General features: G+C 44.1%; 1 protein-coding gene across 5 annotated transcripts in view; it reads left to right on the forward strand.

Annotated features, from left to right (window-relative positions):
• The window catches only part of NDUFAF6 (NADH:ubiquinone oxidoreductase complex assembly factor 6), a 316,703-nt gene that overhangs the window by 73,338 nt on the left and 215,865 nt on the right, over positions 1–27,500 (forward strand). For 3 of the 5 annotated variants that reach the window (XR_012220969.1, XR_012220968.1, XR_012220970.1), the window contains exon 8: positions 20,145–20,201. Coding sequence is in view for 2 of the 5 variants with exons in the window: in XM_073550412.1 (XP_073406513.1) it covers positions 20,145–20,201; positions 22,971–23,099 (186 nt within the window). In the remaining 3 variants the exon portion in view is untranslated. Of the gene's footprint in view, positions 1–20,144; positions 20,202–22,970; positions 23,119–27,500 lie in introns of those variants that run through there. The other 2 variants (XM_073550412.1, XM_073550414.1) reach the window with 1 other exon arrangement.

The raw sequence follows: 27,500 nt of genomic DNA on the forward strand, positions 1-27,500 counted from the left end.
TGTCACATGAGAGGCTTGTGGTCCCCTGTGTTCCTGGACTTGTCCTCCAAGCAATATGTCGTTACCATACATAATACTTTGCGTTGCCATATGTGATACTTTACCATACATGATACTTTACTTTATCATAAGTGATACTTTACCATACGAGATACTTTACTTTTATCATACATGATACTTTACCATGCATGATACTTTGCTTTATCATGTGTTACTTTACTTTATCAAAGTATCTCCTTTGATAAAGTAACACATATTATAAAGTATACGTCATAGTTAAGCTTATCATACGTGATACTTTATTATATGTTTTATTTTACGTTATCATACCTGATACTTTGCTGTTGCTATAGAGTACAAATATAAAATAGCAGATATGATAAAGTAAAGTAACACATATGATAAAGTATCACATGTGATAAAGAAAAGTATCATGTTTGTTAAAGTATCACGTATTACAAAGTATATGTGATGGTTTAGTTTATCACGTATACTTTATCAAACTTGATACTTTACCATACGTGATCTTTTACCATACATGAAACTTTTCTTTATCATATGTAATACTTTATTATACGTGATAATTTACTTTATCATGTGTTACTTTGATAAAGTAAAGTAACACATATGATAAAGTAAAGTAAAACGTATGAAAGTATCAGGTATGATAAACTAAACTGTCACGTATACTTTACTTTTTCATATGTGATACTTTCATACGTGTTAACTTTATCAAAGTAACACATATAATACAAATTAAAGTATCACTTATGATAAAGTATACCTGACAATTTAGTTTATCATATGTGATACTTTCATACTGGTTCTTTAGATGATATAGAAAAGTATCACGTATGGTAAAGATCACTTATGATAAAGTATACGTGATAGTTTAGTTTATCATACCTGATATTTTATCATATGTCTTACTTTACTTTATCTGATACTGTCATACGTGTTATATGTGTTACTCAAAGTTTCTCCTTCGCCTCATTGGGGACACAGACCATGGGTGTTATGCTGTGGCCAATAGGAGGCTGACACTAAGATGAGACAAAAAAGTTAGCTCCTCCGCAGCATACACCTTCCCGCTGGCTCCAAGTGAACTAGTTCTTGCTTAGTCTCTAGGAGGCACACTGGTCTGGTCTTCAGACCATTTGTTATTTTATTTTTTTTTAATTTTACCTTTTTTTTTTTTTTTTTAATTTTTCAATTTGGATGAAGGGGCAACGGAGCCTTTCAAGGTTCCGATTTCCCCGAACCAACAACAGGCGAGCATGTGCGAGTGTCGCCTCCACGTATTCTCTCCTGCGACATGGGATGCCATGCCTGAGCTGATTCCAGGGCGACGGGTCTACAATCTCCCCGCACCGACTTACGGACGAGCACATGGAATGTTGCCTACATGTATCCTCTTCCGCAGCCAGGCCTATGCCGGACAACCTGCCCTGCCCACCCTTAGGCATTGAACCCATAGGGTGCTCAGAGGCCCCCACTGCTTCACCACTTTTAAAAGTGGATGATGCAAGGAGGCGGACGGTCCCTCTCCACTTCCCTTCTAAGGGATGCTGGATTGAGGCAATCACTTACCCCGTACCATCCTGAAGATTACCCATGGAAGTCCCATCGTGGCGGCTCCATGCCGGGACGCGCACTGCGGTGAGTGCCAGGCCATCGGCCATTCTAGACTAAGCGTGACTGCTCTCGTGAGGCCACACAGCACAAGTGCTGCCACAGCCGGACATAGCCCTGTGAAATCCTAGGGGAGCGAACCCTTAGGATACACAGAGCCTCCCACGGCGTCCGCGCTGCTCCCTCTGCACCACCACTGACGGAACAGCGGTGCTGCAGGGAGCTGGTACTGTCCCTTTCCACCTCCCCCACAAGAGGATGGTGGATTGAGGGTTCCTGCACCATCTATGTCGCAGCCCTGGCCTGCATGCAGAGTGGTGGCTGGGCTCCTGGGCGCATCGCGGGCCTGGTCGTTCTATTGGCCGGGCACCTCTAATTTAGTCCCTGGCTTCAGCCCTTACTAGGCCGCAGGCTGATCACTCCGCCCACCAGCCGGAGATCCCGCCCACCTGCCTGACGGTTCTCACAGGTACACTGGGCATTTGTGATTGGAAATCTAGTTCGTTTTGGTGAATAGTTCACCATGAACTAGTTCACTGAAAAGATTAGTTCAAAAGATTAGTTCATTTAGTTCAGTATTTTTCTGGATTCTGCTGAGAAGAGATTGATCAGTTCTAGTTCGTTACACAGAAGCTGTGGCTCCTGTAGAGTACTGACTCATAATGATTGTGTATGAGGGAGCTGAGAAGCAGTTCAGCATCCACCATTTTGAGAACAGAACAGGAGCCAGTGGTAAAGATTTTAGCAAGACTGATCTTCTAAGCTACAGGAGGCTGATCCTCTACAGGAGGCTAATCTTATCACAAAGACAGGTGAGGGGCATGAACCACACACAGAAACACTCTCTCTCTCATACACACATATGAGCTGTGTCTGTCTACTGTGCAATTTCAGTTTTTATTAATATTATTATTACTATTATATTTGTATTTGATGTGTGGCATAGTGTTTTACGACCTTCTTTTCCAGCATCAGGAGCTATAAAGAGCAAGTGTGAGACAGCAGTGAGCTTCCTGGAACTGGAGGAGGGATCACTCTGTCTCCTCCCACTTGCTGTTTAGTTCATAATGAACTAATCTCTGTCAGGATGGTGAACTAGATGAACTAGTTCACTCTGAAGATTAGTTCATTTTGAACTACTCACTCACGAACTACCCATCACTACTGGGCATGGCAGAGCGGGAGAGTCAGCGCCTCCCCCGATGTAAGCCGAAGGCGTGGCCCACGGACTCCTTCCCTGGGGCCGCGCCAGTCAATAATCTAGGCCCCGGCTTCGGCCTGCTTCAGAGGAGCCACCTCTCCCAGAGTGACGCGGTGGTGGTTCTCATGAGAACGCCGCCTCCACACCGAAGTCCCATTGTGGAGGCTCCATGCCGGGATGCACACCGCGGTGAGTGTCAGACGCCCCCCTCCCCGGGCGCCAGGGAGGAGGGGGATTCTAATCCCGGTCACCATATGCCTTGCCGGGCTGCATTACGTACATTGGCGTGTTGGCTGTGGGACCATTCCCTCCGAAGAGTTATGGTCCGTCCGCAGAGGACTGTTGCTCTCATCCTCCAACGGAGTGCGCCACCGGTCGCTCCGTCCTTCAAGTGGCAGCTGCTATGCAGCGTGAGGCTGGGCAAGTACCACCGTCCTGCAAAGGTACGGCCACCCTTATATAACTTAAAGGGTCATTCAGCATAGCGCCCATTCAGCGCTAACAAAGATGCTTTTTTCCTGAGGAGGACCGCAGTCTACAGGGTGACACCTGGTACATACTGTGTGTGGATGCATATTGTTATGTATACATATATAAATATATGCGTGTGTTCTTTGACCCTCTAAATCCCCGGCCAGCCTGCATTCCAGAGGATTGGAATGTTTTTTTTCGGCAGTATTTATTATGGAATGTATACCTGCCTTGCGCAGAAGGGTTGATCGTGGAGTTCCATAGGCCATCTCACCACGCCAGTGTTAGACTCCGTCAACACTGGGCCCCACTTATGATCCCCCCTCCCTCCTAACGGGCTTCTCCTCTGGCACAGGTTATCCTCGATCCCTCCGATGCATCGGAGCGTTCACAGGATCACAGCGGCTGTTGATTAGCAGATGCAGGCATTCTACAGATGCATAGACATCTAGAGAAGGGGTTCACAGTACCAGAGCTGTGGAGTCGGTAAGTCAAACCTGCGACTCTGACTCCTCAATTTCCCTTACACCGACTCCAACTCCACGACTCCGACTCCCACATATATTGCTTATATTTAAGTGAAAAATGTATTGTAGTACAATGTGAACATCAGACATTTAATTATTTCTATGATACAATAATCAAGATATTTAGATAGAACATAATATATATTTATTGGAATACAACTTTAGAACACAAAAAACTGTAATAAATTGTAAATATGTAATACACTATGTAATATCGATTACATATATACAGTACAGACCAAAAGTTTGGATATAACTTCTCATTCAAAGAGTTTTCTTTATTTTCATGACTATGAAAACTGTAGATTCACTCTGAAGGCATCTAAACTATAAATTAAAACATGTGGAATTATATAATTAACAAAAGTCTGAAACAACTGAAAATATGTCTTATATTCTGGGTTCTTCAAAGTAGCCACCTTTTGCTTTGATTGCTGCTTTGCACACTCTTGGCATTCTCTTGATGAGCTTCAAGAGGTAGTCACCGGAAAAGGTCTTCCAACAGTCTTGAAAGAGTTCCCAGAGATGCTTAGCACTTGTTGGCCCTTTTGCCTTCACTCTGCGGTCCAGCTCACCCCAAACCATCTCGATTGGGTTCAGGTCTGGTGACTGTGGAGGCCAGGTCATCTGGCGTAGCACCCCATCACACTCCTTCTTGGTCAAATAGCCGTTACACAGCCTGGAGGTGTGTTTGGGGTCATTGTCCTGTTGAAAAATAAATGATGGTCCAACTAAACACAAACCGGATGGAATAGCATGCCGCTGCAAGATGCTGTGGTAGCCATGCTGGTTCAGTATGCCTTCAATTTTGAATAAATCCCCAACAGTGTCACCAGCAAAGCACCCCCACACCATCACACCTCCTCCTCCATGCTTCACGGTGGGAACCAGGCATGTAGAGTCCATCCGTTCACCTTTTCTGCATCACACAAAGACACGGTGGTTGGAACCAAAGATCTCAAATTTGGACTTATCAGACCAAAGCACAGATTTCCACTGGTCTAATGTCCATTCCTTGTGTTCTTTAGCCCAAACAAGTCTCTTCTGCTTGTTGCCTGTCCTTAGCAGTGGTTTCCTAGCAGCTATTTTACCATGAAGGCCCGCTGCACAAAGTGTCCTCTTAACAGTTGTTGTAGAGATGTGTCTGCTGCTAGAACTCTGTGTGGCATTGACCTGGTCTCTAATCTGAGTTGCTGTTAACCTGCGATTTCTGAGGCTGGTGACTCGGATGAACTTATCCTCCGCAGCAGAGGTGACTCTTGGTCTTCCTTTCCTGGGGCGGTTCTCATGTGAGCCAGTTTCTTTGTAGCGCTTGATGGTTTTTGCCACTGCACTTGGGGACACTTTCAAAGTTTTCCCAATTTTTTGGACTGACTGACCTTCATTATTTAAAGTAATGATGGCCACTCATTTTTCTTTACTTAGCTGCCTTTTTCTTGCCATAATACAAATTCTAACAGTCTATTCAGTAGGACTATCAGCTGTGTATCCACCAGACTTCTGCACAACACAACTGATGGTCCCAACCCCACTTATAAGGCAAGAAATCCCACTTATTAAACCTGACAGGGAACACCTGTGAAGTGAAAGCCATTTCCGGTTACTATCTCTTGAAGCTCATCAAGAGAATGCCAAGAGTGTGCAAAGCAGTAATCAAAGCAAAAGGTGGCTACTTTGAAGAACCTAGAATATAAGACATATTTTCAGTTGTTTCACACTTTTTTGTTAATTATATAATTCCACATATATATTCATTCCAAATAGAGGCAGCACTCCATAGTTAGTTTTCAAGTGATAGTGAATTTATTAGACCCACATATCAGAGCTCTGATATGTGGGTCTAATAAATTCACTATCACTTGAAAACTAACTATGGAGTGCTGCCTCTATTTGGAATGAATATTGGATACTGTGGCTGATATACTGGACTATTTCTTTTTTCTAAATAAATATATATTTATATATATATATGTATGTGTATATATATATATATATATATATATATACACACACTATATGACTTATCTCAGCTAAGACAAAGCCTAGATCCTCAGTCTACATTCACACCTTCGGGCGTAGCCAGGATCAAACCTGGGGGGGGGGCAGAACCTCATACTGTTCCACAGAACCTCATACTGCACACCTCAGCTGCTGCAGAACCTCATACTGCACACCCCTACACTTGAAAATAAAGCCTGCACCTTAAGAAGATGTGGTGATGAATGCAGTCTATTTATTCCAACAATCAGTTGATGTTGATGTGTTACTAGGCGTCCTTTTGGGCAGCTATGAGGTGTACCTGACTGGTGCTAAAAAAAGAGTGTTGGTCTGTGTGCTACCTGGCTTTCATTCTTTTTGGTACAGATAAGATATGATATGGATAGACAGATAAATGGATAGAGCAGATTTCTAATCTGCTTTTGATATTGAAAACATTATCTATGAGCTCAAAAACCTTTCAGATGATGCGTTTTTTTAAAAGCTGATCTGCTTTTGCAGCTGAAAAACGTATCCTCCAAAAACGCAGGAAAAACGCTGTGTGTGATTGTAGCCTTAGATCAGGAATAGAACAGCCATTTATAGGACATTTTATAACTTTCCCAAATTCCTATGAAAAAATATTCTGCATTGAACTACTGTACCCAGTTTATTATATATTTTAGGAGTCGGAGTCGGTCCATTTTATTCCGACTCCACCAAAATGAGCACCGACTCCACGACTCTGACTCCACAGCCCTGCACAGTACGCTATTCGACCAACTACAGCTTAAGTGCCCGTACGCTCTGTCTCGCTTCCCCTTCGCCACAGGTTTACAGAGTACATGACTCTGTGTATCAGCTTAATGTTTTGCCTGGATTTTGGATTCTCTAGAGAGGAAAAAAAAAAAGCTGGAAGATCTGTCTTTTAATGGCACTCACACAGTTTTCTGAGGGTTAATGCATGGTTTGTTCTGAATCGTAACATTCTTCCGGTGAACTGTGGCCCGCGGCATAGTTGACCGGCTAAGGGAGCGATGGGTTAACCAAATCATAAGCCTCCGGAATGGAGGAATCCCCTTGATTTCAGCTGGTCAGCAGAAGCTTTGGGTTAAATCCCTGAGCCATCCAGGCCATGTTGATAGTCAATTAAAGGTCCCACAGACCGACAGCCTGATACGTTCCGTTCTGTAAGCCTCAAAACCAGCTCTCTTCTCGTTTTAGCTGGATGCCCTTTTCACATGCGGCCGGCTGCACCACAGCGGCAAATGCCATCACACTCAATAAGGCATTAGGGCTCACGGAATGGAGGGAGGGCAGGCACCCACAGAAGGAACTCAAGGCCATAAAGGGAAGGACAAATGTCTTCCCCAGCAGGGCTTAGTGCATCTTCCCCACTGCCCTCGGCAGCAAATCTGATATTGGTCCTCTCGCATATATCCGGCGCTCCCATCGGCAAGGGATCCCAGTCTTGCCATGGGTCAAGCCAACAATGTAAGTGTCCTCCCCAAAGTGTCTGGACCTGAGAGAGAGAGGTCCCTGATGGTTTTTTCACCCAGTGATTTCCGGCATAAGCTGTCGACACACAGCAATAAGGACGGCCGCCTATTTCTGGTTTTGTGAGGTCTCCTTTTTTTGTATGCTGTTCGTATCGAACGAGCCCAAAGCCTGGGTCTTCTAGATACAAAGATTTCTTTTTTTCCTTATCCCTCTACAAAACGTTTTTTTCCTTCACGTCTTCCAAAGATCTTAGAACCAGACGCCTAGCATTAGCTTGGGCAAGACACTGGAACTGACGTCTCTGCTGAACAGGAATCTCTGCTGCCGCAGAAGAATGGAAGACCGCAGAGGACGTGGCTTGAGATTCCCCCTGTGCAGGGGGGGGGACTCGACGCCTAACAGGTTGGAAGCGCCGACTCATGCGCAGTCACGCACCATTCGTGCGCTGCATTCCCCCGTGGCGTTGCGGGCCTGGACGCTCTCTCATAGCGGAGGAAGAAGGGATTCTTTTTCCGAGCCATTGATATACGGCATCAGGACGGAACCATTATTCGATGCTACAGAATGTAGCGATCGCCTGCTCCTATTCAATCTGTCCATGCTCCCCAGAAGGGATGGCTCTGTAGGACCCTCACTGGATCTTGGCCGAGGCACACCATCCACGAATGGAGTCCCTCCACTTGGTTCTTATCTTCATCGTGAACAGCATCTTCAGTTCGCACCCTTTGGTACTCATCTCCTTTGTCCTTTCAGATTGCCGTGAGTTACGGGGTGGGGTGAGATTGCAGGAACAATTGAAGTGATCCTCTTCAATTAATTGTATTCTCTTCTGGCAGTCGGCGCCAGAAGACTGCTCTCCTCGGCGGCAGTGCCCCCCCGCATGTCAGATGTCCCCACAGGTGGTGGACATTGAGGTTCTTCTTCTATACCAAGGAGAAGGATTTATCTTCTGATCTAATCTCCAGTCGGGGCTGTCGATACCAGCCCCCTTGTTTGGCAGTCTTTTTGTATATCCTTCTATTCCAAGTGATCCAGGTTACCGGCACCCACTCCAGTATCTACTCGTGTATCACTCCATTCGAATCAATAACATATCTCCACGGTTGTTGGCATGCACCACGGAGGACGTTTTTAACAGGGCTGCCTTCGTTAAGAGAATCCGAATGGGGATCTGATGATTTCAAAACTGAGGGCCAAGGTACTCAGCAGTCTGAGCCCGGTCTCGATATCCAAAACGCCATAGGGGGGCATGACTGGTTGCTCCATGGCACCAGTTTCGTCTTCCTTTCCTGGCAACGGACATCATGTAAACAGAGGTAGTGGCCATTTCCAGTCTCCATAGGCATCCAGGATTGGTCTCGCCGGACGTGGTGTTCAGAGTTACTACAGATCATAGACGCCATCCACAGGTGACTGTTGCATCATCCAGACATGCTCTCCTAACGTCCAAGGGATCACCAGATCACACGATCTGGTGTTTAACGATCTGGCTTTCAAAGCCTGGGCTCTAATCTACTCTCCCTCAGTGGTATCCACTATGGTTGGTGCTCAGAGACCGACGTCAGGTTGCATATTTCACCTCTCCGGAACACCTTCTGTCACATGGTGTTACGACCACGGTCGTTCTCTTCGCGTCTTCACCGCTCCAGTTCTTTTAAGAGTCTTCTCCAGACTGACTTGGACTCAGGTTCGTGACGCTCACCTCCATCAAGGGCCAGATCTGGGCTCTACCTGTCTCTGTTTCAGCGCAGGATTGCTTCCAAAACGTAATTCATGACCTTCATTCTCAGGACTTCTCAGGGGTACCCCCCTACAAAGGTCCGTTAGAAGCCTGGAACGTTAATTCGGTCCTGGGTGCGCTTTAAGAGACGCCCCTCAGACCGTTCCAGGATGTCTCGCGGGCAGTTCTGTCTTGGGAAGTCGCTCTTCTTCTCGCAGTGTCACTTATTATTACGACGCTTGGAGCTGACAGCCATGTTATGTTTAGCTCATTTGGTTTTCCTCTCTCTGCTTTCCAGCCTGGATGCGATTGTCCTCAGATCTTTTCCGTCCTTTTTTTCCCAGCGTTGGTTGACCCTTCTATTTTAATAATGATTTTGTCTTGCCCTCTTTTGGGCCCGACACTGGTACTTCGGATGGAGGTAGTTACGCACACCCTGCATGCAATGACGGCTCTCAGGACGTATGTCCTGAGGACGGCACTCTTTTGTAAACCACTTCAGGGTCACAATAGCCAGAGAAATTAACTTGCCTATTCAGGAATTATACTACTTTAGAAGCGGCCCATCCCAGTAGGAATTAGAGCGTATTCTACGTGAGCGATGTCCGCCCTTTAGGTCATTTGGCTTCGCATGTCGACCGAACAAGTTTGCAGGTCTGGAAGGCTGCGTTTTTGGCTCAGCATTTTCTCATGCTTGAAGCACTACTCATACTCAGACTTCCGTAGTACGGTCCTCGGCAGATTACTCTGCAACAGGCGGTAGGGCACCTTTTCTCAGCCACTACATTGGGTTTTATCTGTTATATGGTTGCCCACCCATGGACTGCTTTGGGACGTCCCATGGTCTGTGTCCCCCAATGAGGTGAAGGAGAAACAGGGATTTTTGTGATAACTCACCGTAAAATCCTTTTCTCCGAGATGCTCATTGGGGGACACAGCACCCACTCTGTTAGCCTGACGGCTTCTGCTTCTTGTCTCCCATTCAATGGGTTAGACTCTGACATGAGGTTGGTGATTGTACTCTAATATGATATTAATGATCTCCTACTGCTTTTGCACCGAACTGGTTCACTTGGGGCCAGCAGGAAGGTGTATGCTGTGGAAGAGGAGCTAACTTTTTTGTCTCAACTTAGTGTCAGCCTCCTATTGGCCACAGCATAAAACCCATGGTCTGTGTCCCCCAATGAGCGTCTCGGAGAAAAGGATTTTATGGTGAGTTATCACAAAAATCCCTGTATCATGTGTGATAAAGTATCATGTATGATAAAGTAAAGAAACACTCTGTAACACACAAGACCCCTGAGCCCAATAATTGGGTGTAACATTCACGTTTTGTAAACAGGATGTCACAACTTTCCTATTAAATTCCCTGTATATTTTGGCATGCTACCTGCGTGTTTAGTATCATTTATATATTGGGAAATTATTTGCTGCCTTCTGTACAGTGAATTTTACCTTTATTACTAGATAGGATAATAGGACTATGGCGTTATTACGGGTCTTACTGACGATAGCAGCTGAAGAAAGGAGCAATTCATTGTAGATAGCGGCTGATCATATAAGCCTGTGTCCTTGGTTCTATGACTGTATATAATGACAGATTATATCAGCCAATGCATTGGTGCCATAACTGAAGCTATAGAAAATGTCTAAAATGATCCCACTATTTGCGTAAGGCGACATGGTAGGAATGTCTAGGTTTTAGAAGAGTTCTAGCGGAAACTGCAATACAGATTGTTCTACTAGCGCATCCTCTGAAGGTCATGTCTGCGACATATCCACACGTGGATGGGAGACGTGCTGCCGACGAGGACTCGTTCAGCCTTCACATAACAATATGCTGCTATTTTCTGGTGTCATTCGCTTGCATTGTTTTCAGCTGCACTTTCATCCCAGCTTGAGGTGACGTATAATGGAGAAGCTCTCCTTGATCTGATCATGCAAAGAAATATAGCAGACTTTTGACAATTAGTGTTGTAAAAACAATGGGCCCTATTCATCGTTGTTGTTTCTTCACTTTGTTGGAGTAATTTGCTCCTTTTTTAGTGGCTTTAGTATTTGCGCCTTATTCTTTTCTACAAAATTTTGCCACTGTTTAAGCTGTCAGTCTTTTTTTTTTTTTTTTTTTTTTTTTTATTATTTTTCCTCAACAACTTTGCTTATCCAGATATTTTAGACAGATTCATGAAATGCGTCTTTCACCAAATGTCATATTTTTTGGCCACGTCTCACTCCAGTTCTTGCCTAGTGTCAGGTTTTTAATTTGATGCTTTTTGGGCAACTTTTCAAAGGACTTGAGACTTTTAGAGCTGAAATGTCACAAAAAAATGGTTAAAGACAAAAAATAAAGAGGATTTTTTTTATTTTGTGAGTGTCATCTGTGGTTGATACCTTAGAAATTGGTGCAAGAAGGAAGGGTTTTGGTTCCTGGAGAACTGGGACGACTTCTCTGTCAGCTACAGGGTCTAAGGTAGGGACAGGCTGCACCTTAATGCGGAGGGTGCAGCTGTGCTTGGAGAAAAATGCTAAGACGGATGGAGGAGCTTTTAAAATAGGATGTGGCGGGAGGGAGGGTAGTTGTGCTATTAAGGGGATAGAGTAGAGAAAGGGGGGCAGCAGGGCTAAATGAGGATTTAGGGGCTCAGGGATGTGCAAGGAAAGCAGGGAGCTGAGTAGGAGTAACAAATTTGCTAATAATATTAAATGTCTGCTGGCAAGTGCAAGAAGTCTAGCAATGAGCAAGAGACTCTTATGACGATCACAGAATACGATGTGGTTCGCATTACGGAAACCTGGCTTGATGAAAGCCATGACTGGGTAACAAACGTAGAGAGTTGCGCTACATTTAGAAAGGACAAGAAAGATCAAAAAGTTTGAAGGGTTTGCATCTTCGTAAAATCCACATGAAAACCTGTGCTCAATGAAGACATTGGGGGAGTTACAGCCATGTAGAGTCACTATGGTAAATGTACATGGGGATGGTAATAATAGAAAGCTGCTAATTGGAGTTTGGTACAAGCCTCCTAATATAGCTGAACAGGTAGAGGATGAAATGCAACAAATTAAAAAGGCAGCAAACAGTATGGATTTTAAACCCTTCATGACCCAGCCTATTTTGACCTTAATGACCAGGCCATTTTTTGCAATTCTGACCAGTGTCCCTTTATGAGGTAATAACTCAGGAACGCTTCAACGGCTCCTAGCGATTCTGAGATTGTTTTTTCGTGCCATATTAGGCTTCATGTTAGTAGTAAATTTAGGTTGATAATTTTTGCGTTTATTTGTGAAAAAAATGGAAATTTGGTGAAAATTTTGCAATTTTCAAATTTTGAATTTTTATTGTATTAAACCAGAGAGTTATGTGACACAAAATAGTTACTAAATAACATTTTCCACATGTCTACTTTACATCAGCACAATTTTGGAAACAACATTTTTTTGGGTTAGGACGTTATAAGGGTTAAAAGTTGACCAGCGATTTATCATTTTTGCAACAAAATTTACAAAACCATTTTTTTTAAGGACCACCTCACATTTCAAGTCACTTTGAGGGGTCTATATGACAGAAAATACCCAAAAGTGACACCATTCTAAAAACTGCACCCCTCAAGCTACTCAAAACTACATTCAAGAAGATTATTAACCCTTCAGGTGCTTCACAGGAACTAATGCAACGTGGAAAGAAAAAATGGACATTTTAATTTTTCCAACAAAAATTTCCTTTCAGCATTAATTTTTTCATTTTTGCTTGGGCAACAGGATAAAATGGATCCTAAAATTTGTTGGACAATTTCTCCTGAGTACACCGATACCTCATATGTGGTCATAAACCACTGTTTGGGCGCACGGCAGGGCCCGGAAGGGAAGGAGCGCCGTTTGACTTTTTGAATGGAAAATTAGCTCCAATCGTTAGCGGACACCATGTTGCGTTTGGAGAGCCCTGTGTGCCTAAACAGTGAAAAACCCCCACAAGTGACACCATTTTGGAAGGCAAGTAGTGACGTTTTGAAATGCCGACTTGATGGAATGGTCTGCGGGCGTCATGTTGCGTTTACAGAGCCCCTGATGTGCCTAAACTTTGGAAACCACCCACAAGTGACCCTATTTTGGAAACTAGACCCCCCCAAGGAACTTATCTAGATGTGTGGTGAGCACTTTGAACCCCCAAGTGCGTCACAGAAGTTTATAACGCAGAGCCGTGAAAATAAAAAATCTTTTTTTTCCTCAAAAAATGATTTTTTTTTGCCCGAAATTTTTTATTTTCAGAAGGGTACCAGGAGAAATTAGACCCCCAAAGTTTGTCAGGGCTCGGAATGGAGGGAGCACCGTTTGACTTTTTGAACGCAAAATTGGCTGGAATCAATGGTGGCGCCATGTCGCGTTTGGAGACCCCCTGATGTGCCTAAGTAGTGGAAACCCCTCAATTCTAACTCACCCCTAACCCTAATCCCAACTCTAACCCTAACCACAAGCCTAACCATAATACCAACGCCACCCCACCCCTAACCCTAATCTTATCCTTAATTCCAACCCTAACCCTAATGGAAAAATATTTTTTTTTTTTTTTTTATTATTATTTGTCCCTACCTATGGGGGTGATAATGGGGGGGGGGGTTTATTTGTTTTTTTTTATTTTGATCACTGTGATAGAGATTATCACAGTGATCAAAATGTTCCTGCAATGAATGAATAAATCTGCAGCTGGCAGATTTAGCAGGTGCACTGCACATGCGCCCGCCATTTTGCAAGATGGCGGCGCCCATGAACGATACGGGAGGAACACCGGGACGGACACAGGGACATAGGAGGTACTGGGGGGGTGAGGGGGGGAGCGGAAGGCGGGGAGAGCGGAGGGAAGGGGGAGCAGATGATGATGGCGGTGGCAGGGGCCGATCGCCCCCGTCAGTCAGTGGAGGGGTGTCGGATCGAGGTCTCCAGCCATGGTCGATGCTATTGCAGTATTGGCCATGGCTGGATTGTAATATTTCACCCATCTGTGGATGTCTGGCACTCAGACCATCCTCAAGGAGTCGGTTTCTAACCATTTGTGCAGACACATGCACGTTTGTGGCCTGCTGGAGGTCATTTTGCAGGGTTCTGGCAGTGCTCCTCCTGTTCCTCCTTGCACAAAGACTGAGGTAGCGGTCCTGCTGCTGGGTTGTTGCCCTCCTACGGCCCCCTCCACGTCTCCTGGTGTACTGGCCTGTCACCTGGTAGCGCCTCCAGCCTCTGGACACTACGCTGACAGACACAGCAAACCTTCTTGCCACATTGATGTGCCATCCTGGATGAGCTGCATTACCTGAGACACTTGTGTGGGTTGTAGAGTCTGTCTCATGCTACCACGAGTGTGAAAGCACAACCAACATTCAAAAGTGACCAAAACATTAGCCAGAAAGCATTGGTACTGAGATGTGGTCTGTGGTCCCCACCTGCAGAACCACTCCTTTTATTGAGGGTGTCTTGACAATTTCCAATAATTTCCATCTGTTGTCCATTCCATTTGCACAACAGCATGTGAAATTGATTGTCAATCAGTGTTGCTTCCTACGTGGACAGTTTTGATTTTTGCATGACAACTATTGTATCTTTCCATTATTTATGGAGACCTTGGGGACCCTTTTTAGACATAGACTGTGTTGTTGGTGATACCAGCCATAGACAGATAAGCAACTGGGACCAGTAATAATCACCATTTACAAAGAGCCTCCAGTCTTATATTAGCACAGCAAAAGAGTTTAACCATATTGGTCATGGAGCAGGTACTGCCGGCACCTCCCTCTGTCAGCAGCAACTGGAGCTAGCTTGGATTGCTGCTGTTTACCATTTCTCTGTCAAACTTTGACATTTACCTATAAGTGGCACAGTCCTGATGGGGGCGTACTTCACTGCCCCTCAACCCCTCTGTACGGGGTTGCCGTAGGGTGCAAATGGGTTTTCCTTGCAGCTGAAGGCCTCTTTAGATGGCTTCTTGGTGCTCTTGTTAATTCGGAGCCTGGGCTCCATAGCAGACTGGGATTTTCTTATATCCTGCACTGCTAAAGTTGTGCGATATATAGCATAAGTGATCAGCCGATCGTAGGATCAAGACACCCCCCCCCCCCAAAAAAAAAAGTAATATTTACAAAATATAATATTGCTGCATTGTAATTTACCTTCATTAAAAATCCTCTCCATTTTCAGATATGGTGTGATTTTTTTATTTTTTATTTTTTATCTTTTTATAGTTTTCTGTTCATAGCCTAGGTTACTGTCTACTTTAAATCTGCAGTCTATCAGCAATGGCACGTCTCCTACGTAGCTTGTAAGCATTGCTCCGGATCTGGCCAGATTCAGAGCACCATGCTCCTCTAATGCTGCAGTGGTAAAGCAGCCTTTGCTTGCCACATCGGGAGCGTGCACCATTAAGACCGACGACTCAGCAATGCAACTAGGCTGCACTGTCAATCATCAGGAGCACATAGCCCCTCGGGAAAGAGGATGCTGGGGAGCGCACCTGAAGATCTCACCAGTTGTTAGGAACGGCGGAACGCACTAAATAAAAATAATAAAGTGCGTTCGCCGCTCGGAGTCCACCGTGCAGTAGGTGTTACACCGCTGCTAGGTAATGTGATAAAACACTCTGGGATCGCCTTTGCTGGGGTCAAAGGTCACGTGCGTTCAGCATGAAACTCAGGCGCACAGCCGGGGTCCGGGTATAACACTGGGTCAGGTTTATTAAAGGTGAAAGCAATGCATAAAGGAAAAAAAAACATAAAACAAATCCTTGCCTGTCCGGCACTAACTAAACAAGGTACAACCTAACTACCAACTGGCGGGCTTCTCCCGTCCAGCCAAACCACAGTTACCGTGGGCACTGCTTTCATTCACGTGTGTCTCTCACACATACAGGCTCTCTGTGTCCCCAGGCTGAGACACTCACACAACCACCTGGCATACTTTTATATCCGCCTCCCATTATTCATTAGTAACCAGGTGATATACTGACCAGACTAGGCCACATAGGAAAAGTATCTTGGCGAGATATACAGTGGGGCAAAAAAGTATTTAGTCAGTCAGCAATAGTGCAAGTTCCACCACTTAAAAAGATGAGGCATCTGTAATTTACATCATAGGTAGACCTCAACTATGGGAGACAAACTGAGAAAAAAAAATCCAGAAAATCACATTGTCTGTTTTTTTTTCCTTTTATTTGCATATTATGGTGGAAAATAAGTATTTGGTCAGAAACAAAATTTCATCTCAATACTTTGTGATATATCCTTTGTTGGCAATGACAGAGGTCAAACGTTTTCTGTAAGTCTTCACAAGGTTGCCACACACTGTTGTTGGTATGTTGGCCCATTCCTCCATGCAGATCTCCTCTAGAGCAGTGATGTTTTTGGCTTTTCGCTTGGCAACACGGACTTTCAACTCCCTCCAAAGGTTTTCTATAGGGTTGAGATCTGGAGACTGGCTAGGCCACTCCAGGACCTTAAAATGCTTCTTACGAAGCCACTCCTTCGTTGCCCTGGCGGTGTGCTTTGGATCATTGTCATGTTGAAAGACCCAGCCACGTTTCATCATCAATGCCCTTGCTGATGGAAGGAGGTTTGCACTCAAAATCTCACGATACATGGCCCCATTCATTCTTTCATGTACCCGGATCAGTCGTCCTGGCCCCTTTGCAGAGAAACAGCCCCAAAGCATGATGTTTCCACCACCATGCTTTACAGTAGGTATGGTGTTTGATGGATGCAACTCAGTATTCTTTTTCCTCCAAACACGACAAGTTGTGTTTCTACCAAACAGTTCCAGTTTGGTTTCATCAGACCATAGGACATTCTCCCAAAACTCCTCTGGATCATCCAAATGCTCTCTAGCAAACTTCAGACGGGCCCGGACATGTACAGGCTTAAGCAGTGGGACACGTCTGGCACTGCAGGATCTGAGTCCATGGTGGCGTAGTGTGTTACTTATGGTAGGCCTTGTTACATTGGTCCCAGCTCTCTGCAGTTCATTCACTAGGTCCCCCCCGTGTGGTTCTGGGATTTTTGCTCACCGTTCTTGTGATCATTCTGACCCCACGGGGTGGGATTTTGCGTGGAGCACCAGATCGAGGGAGATTATCAGTGGTCTTGTATGTCTTCCATTTTCTAATTATTGCTCCCACAGTTGATTTCTTCACTCCAAGCTGGTTGGCTATTGCAGATTCAGTCTTCCCAGCATGGTGCAGGGCTACAATTTTGTTTCTGGTGTCCTTTGACAGCTCTTTGGTCTTCACCATAGTGGAGTTTGGAGTCAGACTGTTTGAGGGTGTGCACAGGTGTCTTTTTATACTGATAACAAGTTTAAACAGGTGCCATTACTACAGGTAATGAGTGGAGGAAAGAGGAGACTCTTAAAGAAGAAGTTACAGGTCTGTGAGAGCCAGAAATCTTGATTGCTTGTTTCTGACCAAATACTTATTTTCCACCATAATATGCAAATAAAAGGAAAAAAAAACAATGTGATTTTCTGGATTTTTTTTTCTCAGTTTGTCTCCCATAGTTGAGGTCTACCTATGATGTAAATTACAGACGCCTCTCATCTTTTTAAGTGGTGGAACTTGCACTATTGCTGACTGACTAAATACTTTTTTGCCCCACTGTACCTGCCCTCATCCACTATTCCCACATGATTCTCACAGTAATGACAGAGGAGCAATATGGCGGTATAATGCGCACGGGTTCAGCTTCACCCGAAGTGCGCAGAGCGGGCTCTGTTCACACACAGAGGCGCCGCAACATAAACATACAAAAACGCTGAGCCTGTTAGTGTCACAGGCCTCAGGAAAATGCACACACGGTATCTGGTCACAGGAGCAGGACCTAAGACAGAGGAGTTGCGTCCTTTTAAACCTACCGTGTGTGCGGCGTCGCTACTGTGAGCGCCAAGAAGGACTGCAGCGCAGCGTAGGACACTGCCGCTCGACGACAAAGCTAGAAAGCAAGCGCAATGTCGGACGCTAGCATAGAGGTGCGGTGTGCACAGTGGCCTAAGGCTTGCCACTGACTGGCGCTGACTGCTGGACTAATTCCCTATCCACATGCATAATATCAGAGGGAAAGGGTTTTATAATGAGTCAGTCACCAGAATCATACATCCGTCACCATTCACACATAGCAAGTATAATCTATACTAGCGCATGGCCGAACGGTCATGCGCGCCTAGTATAGCCGTGCGGGACCTTCCAGATCTCCGAGATGGACCAATGAGATCTGGAGCAGGACCTGGGCACATGACTCCCGATCTCCAATGGGAGATCGTCTCGTGCGCATGCCCAGTAGGAGCACAGAGGAACTTAGTCTCTGGAGCGATCCGCTGCAAAGTAATCTTCTCTGCAGTAGATAGACAGCAGGAGACCGCAGAATGTGAGGCTCTGGATTCCTGCAGAGCAGACGCAGAAACCTAACGCCTAACACAAGTACATGGGCAGTGCCTACAAGGTCAATATAATGGCAATGAATGTCAGGAGGTGGCGACTGTCAATGGCCCATGAAGTACGTTATCTTAGCGTGCACAAGGGGTTAATCTATGACTATACAATACACCAATGAGAAAATGGAAACGGTCTTAGGAGCGCAGGAAAGAGACTCAGACAAGAGATGGGTTTAAACCACAACGCGTTTCGACGGAGAATCCGTCTTCATCAGGTGGAAAACTTCCACCTGATGAAGACGGATTCTCCGTCGAAACACGTTGTGGTTTAAACCCATCTCTTGTCTGAGTCTCTTTCCTGCGCTCCTAAGACCGTTTCCATTTTCTCATTGCTCCTATCCTCCATTGGAGGTTTTCGGCTGGAGCTGCGGTGGAGACCTGACTTCTTTGTCTGCCCCTGGGTTGCTTCCTAAGCGCTCCTCTATGACTGCTTATCACTGACTCTTATACAATACACCAGTCGCACATCTGTGATCATCATATTAGTGTGACAACCATTGTATGGCCTGTGCCCGCACTCACTGACATCCAGCAAAGATATTTACAGGCTTAAGAAGTTGAAATGCAAAAATAGAAAATCTCATTGACAAAACTGCATTTACTGAAGTCTGAGAAACCTTTTATTACGTAACTTCTGACGACCGTCAGGGAGCGATGGACCCAAATGTTCTAGAATTGAATTGTTTTCAGCTCGACACAACATCCGATGATAAAGAAACCAATGTGTTAATTATGAACACGAGTTATAGAATCAATAACGTATTAAACGCCCCTCGATAAAACATCCCATTGTTAAGCAATTTCTCATGAACCTAAAATATATCATATCCGCAAAAATGACTCGAGATAAATGAGCCTGCCCTGAAAATGTCACGTTCTGGTAGAAGAGTGATCATTCAGATTGGAGATGTTATTACGGGATGAAGTGGAGGCAATGAGACTACAATGTGTGAGATTCGGTGGTGACCACCGCTACTCCGCGCACTAGGTGGACGTTAACATTACTATACATTTTAAGAAAAAGCTTACACGATAATAACTCTGAAAATGTCATAACTTTCCATTGAATTATTTTTTTTTCTAGGGAATGTAATTTCAAGTTTTATCCATTTATTTTTTTTATCTACAGTGAATGTGATCTATAATGCTGGAACAAACTCCCTTCAGAGGTTTCGATAGAGACTCACTGATGCTTTGGTTGCTTTTCGGAATATACACATTGTTAGGAATTCTTCGTCTTGTTGCAGAGATTCTTCTTTTTTTTTTCTATTTTGTGTGTGGCATTTATTTATTAGCTGATGTTGGAAAGTTTGTGACTTTTTCCTATTGTTCTAAGGCTGAGGCTGCACCTCTACACAAGTAAAAGCTCACCGAGTGCCGCTGCTACCTGTGAATGGGGTCACATTGTGACCCGCAAGTTTAGAAAAATCCAAGAGGTTCAGACTTTGTTGCGACCTTCTTGGTTCTACCCTGCAGGTCACCTTGAGACCCCATTCACCTGTTTTGCACAGTAATGTAGCAATGGCATACTGCGATCTTTGGCTGCACGACTTGCGTTGTGTCCAAAGTCACCCTATAAGCCCGGCCCATATTACATTTGTAACTGCCGCAGAAGACCATTAACCTTGTGCTTACCCTCTTTTTTTCTGTCCTCCAGGCTCGATCTTTTCAGAACAAAGTTCATGTAGCTGCTTTTCCTGCCTTCAATGTCACAGTAAGTATTTGAATGACTCCATTTTATTTTATTTAGAAATATTAAATGTAACCTGTCAGGTCCTTTAAGCCCCCAAAGTCGCCATCATTGGGTTATATTTCTGCATTTTAATACAACCCTATATATCCTGAGCAAACATTCACAGATGCGATCTAAACAATGTTAATGTACTGCTCATCATTGGCAAATTAGGTAGAGGTAGTCCTTGTGGGTATTGCTTCTCCAAGACTTGTCCGTTTCAGATGCCGTTCTCGTGCCCTCTGTGCGCAAATGACATCATCCCCATTGGCCGCGTCATGTCTAGAATAGGATCGCAATACTTGTGTTTTTTGAGCACTCTTTAAACTATGGATACTGGGAATTGACTGGATTGTTGGGGGTAGTGCATTCCAGAGTACTGGTACAGCTCGAGAGAAGTCCTGAAGATGGGAGTGGGAGGTTCAGATTATATAGGTCATTACTGTACCAGAGAGGAAGAGAACGGTGGTAGACCAAGATGTAGGGTGGTGCAGAACTATGTAGAGCATTGAGGGTGAGAGCGATACGTATATATTGTATATGACTGGAATAAGGTCGAGGCATCGGTGTGGCGGCTGGAAAGAAATGTGTCCCTGAGTGCTGCATTCAGGATAGTTTGGAGAGGGGAACATGAAACAGATTTTGAAGGAGACCGTTCTTGTAGAGAGTTGTAGAAGTCCAGGCTAGAATCATCAGAGCAACAGGAGCAGTTTTCACAGAGTCAATGGTTAAGAAAATGACAGATGCTTGAGATGTTTTCAAGGGACAGATGGCATGAGCGAGCGATTAAGCTGTAGAGGGTTAAGGAAAGATCAGAGTCAAATATAATCCCAAGACGGGGGGGTGCTGCTTGGGAGTTATGTGAGAACCATACAAAGAAATGGCAATATCATCTACAGGTAGGCTAGTAAAGGGAGGAAACACAAGGAGTTCAGTTTTGGAGAGATTCTGTTTAAAGGGAACCTGTCACTAGGTTTGACTGATATGAGATACGGCCACCAACTTTCAGGCCTGATATACAACGTTCTATAATGCTGTATATCTGCCCCCAACCTGACCTGAAAGACAAGAAAAATAGCTTTTATTATACTCAGCTGCAGGGCGGTCCAGTCAGAGGGGCGTCACTCTTCTAGGTCCGGTGCCTCCTTTCTTCTTGCAGTGCCGTCCTACTTCTTGCTTTGCATGGATGACGCATCCCTATGTCATCCACGCAATCTTCCCGACATCACGCTCCTGCACAGGCGTACTTCTCTGCCCTGACCTGCAAAGTACTGCAGTGCGCTGGCGCCGGGAAAGGTCAAAGAGCCCCGGCGCATGACACATGTGCAGAGCTATGTGTCTCCATGGTTACAGACTACAAACAAGTCTTGCGTAGTGAGATTCTGCAGTCTTCTACTCTTTGCCCCTCATTTTTACTATCTGTAGATTAGAAGGTCAGATAAACAGGAATGGCTGACACTACACAGGGTTTATTTGCGTGTGACCTGTCACCATGACAACACATAGGTCTTCTTAAGAGATGCGGACACAAGGCAGTAGGATTTTATTAATCAGATTATTTGCTATGTTGTTTTATTTTAGGTACACTAGAGTGGTAATATTCATTATAAAAGCATCTGCAGCATTTCCTCTCTAGAATTTTTTTATTGTTACTTGACATTGAATAAAGTACAGACTCCAAATCCGTGAATCATTTTTATAATCGCTTGTCAGGGTGGATAATTATACAAAGATGAGTGGTGCGAACTACGTGCTTCTCCTCTCTTACTGCAGCCAAGGTCTGTCGACTGTGTTGTCAGGAAGTTGTTCTTTTGCCACCCACTAACTGATATATCATCATCCCAACTCTCCTTAAAAAGAGGTTCAGCAGCAGCTGCAATGTATAATAAACAGTGCTTTACCCGAGCTGCTGCAGAACATCATAATGCTTACCATAAGACTCTGCAGTCCTCCTAAAGGAAGAAGTAATCCATATCCGTGAACTGAACGTTCTCTCTTTTTTGGGGGAAAAAGAGGTTCTGCAGCAGTTTAGGTTAATATTTAGAGATAATAGACCCTTACTATAAATTAGGAATATCAGAACTCATTTGTGAATTAATTGACTTCTGAAAATGCGGTTAGTCTGCCACTGGTGCAGTAGTGACCTCCTCACACGGGGCAGGAGGACCTTTCATCCATCCACAACCTGTAGCACCCAGGTGCCACTGCAACATCCGCTCGCCCTATAGTCACACCCCTGATCTATTGACCTTAAGGTACTGTCACACTAAGCGATATCGCCAGCAATATCGCTATAACTTGTGACGTTATAGCGATATTGCTAGCGACATCGCTGTGTCTGATACTTACCTACAACCCGCTCGTTATCGCTGATCGCGCGAGAACATCCAGGACTGTTTCTCGTCGTCAGCTTCCTGCGGCGCTTCCTGTGGAGAGACGAGCGACGAGAGTGGAGCCGGGCGGGAGGACGCAGGATCGCCTGGTGTGACAGGTAAGTAGCGACCCCCGTCCCCAGCGATGTCGCTGGTGAGATCTGCCTGTGTGGCAGCTCACTAGCGACCACTTAGCGATACACCAGCGATCCTGACCGCGTCATATCGCTGGTCGGGATCGCTGGTACATCGCTAAGTGTGACAGTACCTTAATGTTCATCACTGTACAGAAGGGCGGGGAGTATACAATCCTTGATATATCCAATCTCCCCAGGGCATTAGGTATCTACTAATGAATAAAACTTGTCTAATCTTCCAGGTTCCCTTGGACGGGTATTTAAAAAGACTCCGGAAGTCGGACTTCAATATATTTCATCCGAGCTTACAAAGGCGCGTTCCCTGGCTGCCATTGTCTTTATATATTCAATCTTGGAGGAAAATTTATTAAAATTATATTTTTCTATAAAGTTTGCCTTTTTATTTATTGAAAAAAAGGGTTTCTTTCCCCCGCTATAAGGATTACATTGCCGCTGATGGTGATTCTCTTGAATGCAACAGCCGTATTGTTCAGCAGAGCATTACCTCCTCCAGCCGATCTTGTGGCGAAGTGAGGGCTTTGTGTGCTGTTCGAGCATAATGGAGGTTATCCAACCTCTTACTATTAACATTGCTCACTAATAGATGTTACTGTGGTCAAAGGGAACCTGTCAGATGCTGTATTCATTGTGGTCATGAAATCCATTTTACTGGGATAAACTTGTGCAATATGAGAAGCTGGAATCCCTCCTTACTTTCTGCATTCTACTACAAGTGGTGCCTTGAGTTCCGTTTTTCAGGACGCCTGAGCCTGTGTGAGCTGGTGAATTCCATGTATTTGTACAAATTTTTGCACAAATTTTTGAGTTTCAGTGGCGCATGCCTAGCACCACATCTACAATATCACCACATTTGTACTTCGTATAGCATGAGAAAATTAGGCAGAAGCACAGGCTGTCTATATTTTATGGTGGAACCCTCAGTTCAGCTGCCATTGCCTATTGGCACGGTGCTCACGGCATAGTTTTCATTCCATATCTTGACAGTTCCAAACATTTGCGCAGTGTAAAAAATGTGGCTCCAAGTACTATACAGTTGTGGCCAAAAGTATTGACACCCCTGCAGTTCTGTCAGATAATACTGTTTCTTCCTGAAAATGATTGCAAACAAATTCTTTGGTATTATTATCTTCATTTAATTTGTCTTAAATGAAAAAACACAAAAGAGAATGAAGCAAAAAGCAAAACATTGATCATTTCACACAAAACTCCAAAAATGGGCCAGACAAAAGTATTGGCACCCTCAGCCTAATACTTAGTTGCACAACCTTTAGCCAAAATAACTGCGACCAACCACTTCCGGTAACCATCAATGAGTTTCTTACAATGCTCTGCTGGAATTTTAGACCATTCTTCTTTGGCAAACTGCTCCAGGTCCCTGATATTTGAAGGGTGCCTTCTCCAAACTGCCATTTTTAGATCTCTCCACAGGTGTTCTATGGGATTCAGGTCTGGACTCATTGCTGGCCACCTTAGAAGTCTCCAGTGCTTTCTCTCAAACCATTTTCTAGTGCTTTTTGAAGTGTGTTTTGGGTCATTGTCCTGGTGGAAGACCCATGACCTCTGAGGGAGACCCAGCTTTCTCACACTGGGCCCTACATTATGCTGCAAAGTTTGTTGGTAGTCTTCAGACTTCATAATGCCATGCACACGGTCAAGCAGTCCAGTGCCAGAGGCAGCAAAGCAACCCCAAAACATCAGGGAACCTCCGCCATGTTTGACTGTAGGGACCGTGTTCTTTTCTTTGAATGCCTCTTTTTTTCTCCTGTAAACTCTATGTTGATGCCTTTACCCAAAAAGCTCTACTTTTGTCTCATCTGACCAGAGAACATTCTTCCAAAACGTTTTAGGCTTTTTCAGGTAAGTTTTGGCAAACTCCAGCCTGGCTTTTTATTTCTTGGGGTAAGAAGTAGGGTCTTCCTGGGTCTCCTACCATACAGTCCCTTTTCATTCAGACGCCGACGGATAGTACGGGTTGACACTGTTGTACCCTCGGACTGCAGGGCAGCTTGAACGTGTTTGGATGTTAGTCGAGGTTCTTTATCCAACATCCGCACAATCTTGCGTTGAAATCTCTTGTCAATTTTTCTTTTCCGTCCACATCTAGGGAGGTTAGCCACAGTGCCATGGGCTTTAAACTTCTTGATGACACTGCGCACGGTAGACACAGGAACATTCTGGTCTTTGGAGATGGACTTGTAGCCTTGAGATTGCTCATGCTTCCTCACAATTTGGTTTCTCAAGTCCTCAGACAGTTCTTTGGTCTTCTTTCTTTTCTCCATGCTAAATGTGGTACACACACGGACACAGGACAGAGGTTGAGTCAACTTTAATCCATGTCAACTGGCTGCAAATGTGATTTAGTTATTGCCAACACCTGTTAGGTGCCACAGGTAAGTTACAGGTGCTGTTAATTACACAAATTAGAGAAGCATCACATGATTTTTCGAACAGTGCCAATACTTTTGTCCACCCTCTTTTTTATGTTTGGTGTGGAATTATATCCAATTTGGCTTTAGGACAATTCTTTTTGTGTTTTTTCATTTAAGACAAATTAAATGAAGATAATACCAAAGAATTTGTGTTTGCAATCATTTTCAGGAAGAAACTGAGTATTATCTGACAGAATTGCAGGGGTGTCAATACTTTTGGCCACAACTGTATATGCATTTCTCTTGTAGGGTGCCTCGCAAATGTCTGGATCATTAGTCAGTGGTGCAAACTGATTTTAGCCTAAACAAACATGCTTGTCATTCCAACTTGTAAAGTGATGGCATATCGCTAGGCTATGAGAGCGGACTGGAGAGAGTCGTCCCAAAAGTCAATCTACTGGCCCACAGAATGGAATGTCTGCTCCTTGCCCAGCAGCACTCAAAGCCATGGGAAATGGGCATTGCTGTAGTCCCCTGCACAGCTAGGTGGGTGAAGATTAGTTGTGCAAGGAAAACAGGGTGCATTCATATATCCGTTCTACACAACGGTGTTGTGTCCATTTTTTCCCTCGGACATCACACAGACATTGGGATTGTGCACTCGACCGTTAAAACCGGTCATGTTGTATCCAAAGTTTGGACGGATAACACTCGTACCCATGATACTCTTTAGAGCTGTGCATACGTCTGATTTTTTTTCTTCGGACCACTCGCGTCATGAACGACTTGCCTCCGAGAATTGGATGGCACTTGCCCATTCAAGTCTGGGTTCGTGGAAAAAAAAATCAGCTGTCATCCAAGTGTGGTCCAAAAGAAGACGATGGAGAAACTTAAAAAAAAAATGAATCCGTGTCTCCTGTACATGAGACTGAGAGCATGTCCTGTTCTCATCAGTTTTCAGATCAAACTCTGCCTTGAAAGTCTATTGAGATTTATATAAAAGGGATGAAAAATGGCAGATTTAGGGAGTCACCGCTCTGATCAGTGTCTGGGAGGCTGAGGTTGGTGCTGCCAAAAAAGTTGATCATCAGCAATTTAAGAAACTGACAGACCTCATGGATGGAGGGGTTACGTCTTTACTAAAAAGATGGGCAGCTATTACTATATTGGTCACTAATATTTTTTTTTAGCAAAATGTCAGAAATGTGTTTTTGTACATTTTGAGCTGTTTGGTCAATATTTTTGAAAATCAACAAAATGGGAAAATACATTTTTCATTTAGTTGCATAATACTTCTGCACAATAATAGTTGGCCAATAATTCCGAACACATAGATATTCTCCGAAGAAAGACAAAACCTCAGGTTTACTTTCCTAAATATTCATTATTAACCTTTTGGATTGACTGACAGCACACGAGTTGTTCAATAATATACTTATCAAAAACATAAATTGTCTAATAATCGTGCTCACAGTGTGAAATAATAATGTCACGGTCATTTCCTTAAACTTTCTTACTTCATTTTCTTCCACACAAAACTAATACCAGTCATGTTAACATGGGATTTATGGCATCATGGTATTCTGCCCGTATAACAAGTCTCCGTACGTTCACGCACATCCGCAAGACAATACATGAGAATTTCACATTTCCAAAAATAAAACATAATACAGGAGAAATTATTCAGGAATATTACGTATCCTGCCCACATGTGTTCTTCAAGATGAAATCCTTCAGTACGGCCAAGGTTGCCAAAGGCATCGAAGGACGTCAAGATTACTGGTCTTCATAAAGCCGCGAACATAAGCTGGCTCCGTTATCAAAAAGACAAGGAAGAAAGGTTATTGAACTCTTGTTTCAGGAGTTTTTATATTTAAGACTTCGGTGCAGAATAAATACTTAGATGAAGTGTGAGAGTTTTGCGCTATTTTCAATTTATTACATAATTTACAGAATGCCTGCACATCCGTGTGAATATCTATTATCTATCTACAGTATATATCTACAGTAGCTAGCCCTTTATCTTTTTATCTATATCTATCCTTTATCTATCATCGATCTATCTATTATCTATATATGTCTTTTAGATAGATTCCAACCCCAATTTTCACGGACTGTCAGAATGGAGAAGGTCGAGAAATTTTTTTTTTTAATTTCTCCATATACAAAAAAAAATCAGATGACACTTATAATAGACTTGTCACGATCCATTTTCGGATCTGTGGCAGAGTCTGGACTCTCTTATATGAACCTTTTTCCTTTCTGGCTCTCAGGGGTTAATATGGGTTTTTTCACCCGGTGGCTGCTGGTGTTACTACAACTGTAGTTGGTCGGCTGCTGGGTTTTTGCCGCTGGTGTTACTACATGTTTAATTAGTCGGCA

The sequence above is a fragment of the Dendrobates tinctorius genome, unplaced genomic scaffold (assembly GCF_039654945.1).
Source record: "Dendrobates tinctorius isolate UK_male_01 unplaced genomic scaffold, ASM3965494v1 ptg000165l, whole genome shotgun sequence".
In the NCBI taxonomy this organism is placed as follows: domain Eukaryota; kingdom Metazoa; phylum Chordata; class Amphibia; order Anura; family Dendrobatidae; genus Dendrobates; species Dendrobates tinctorius.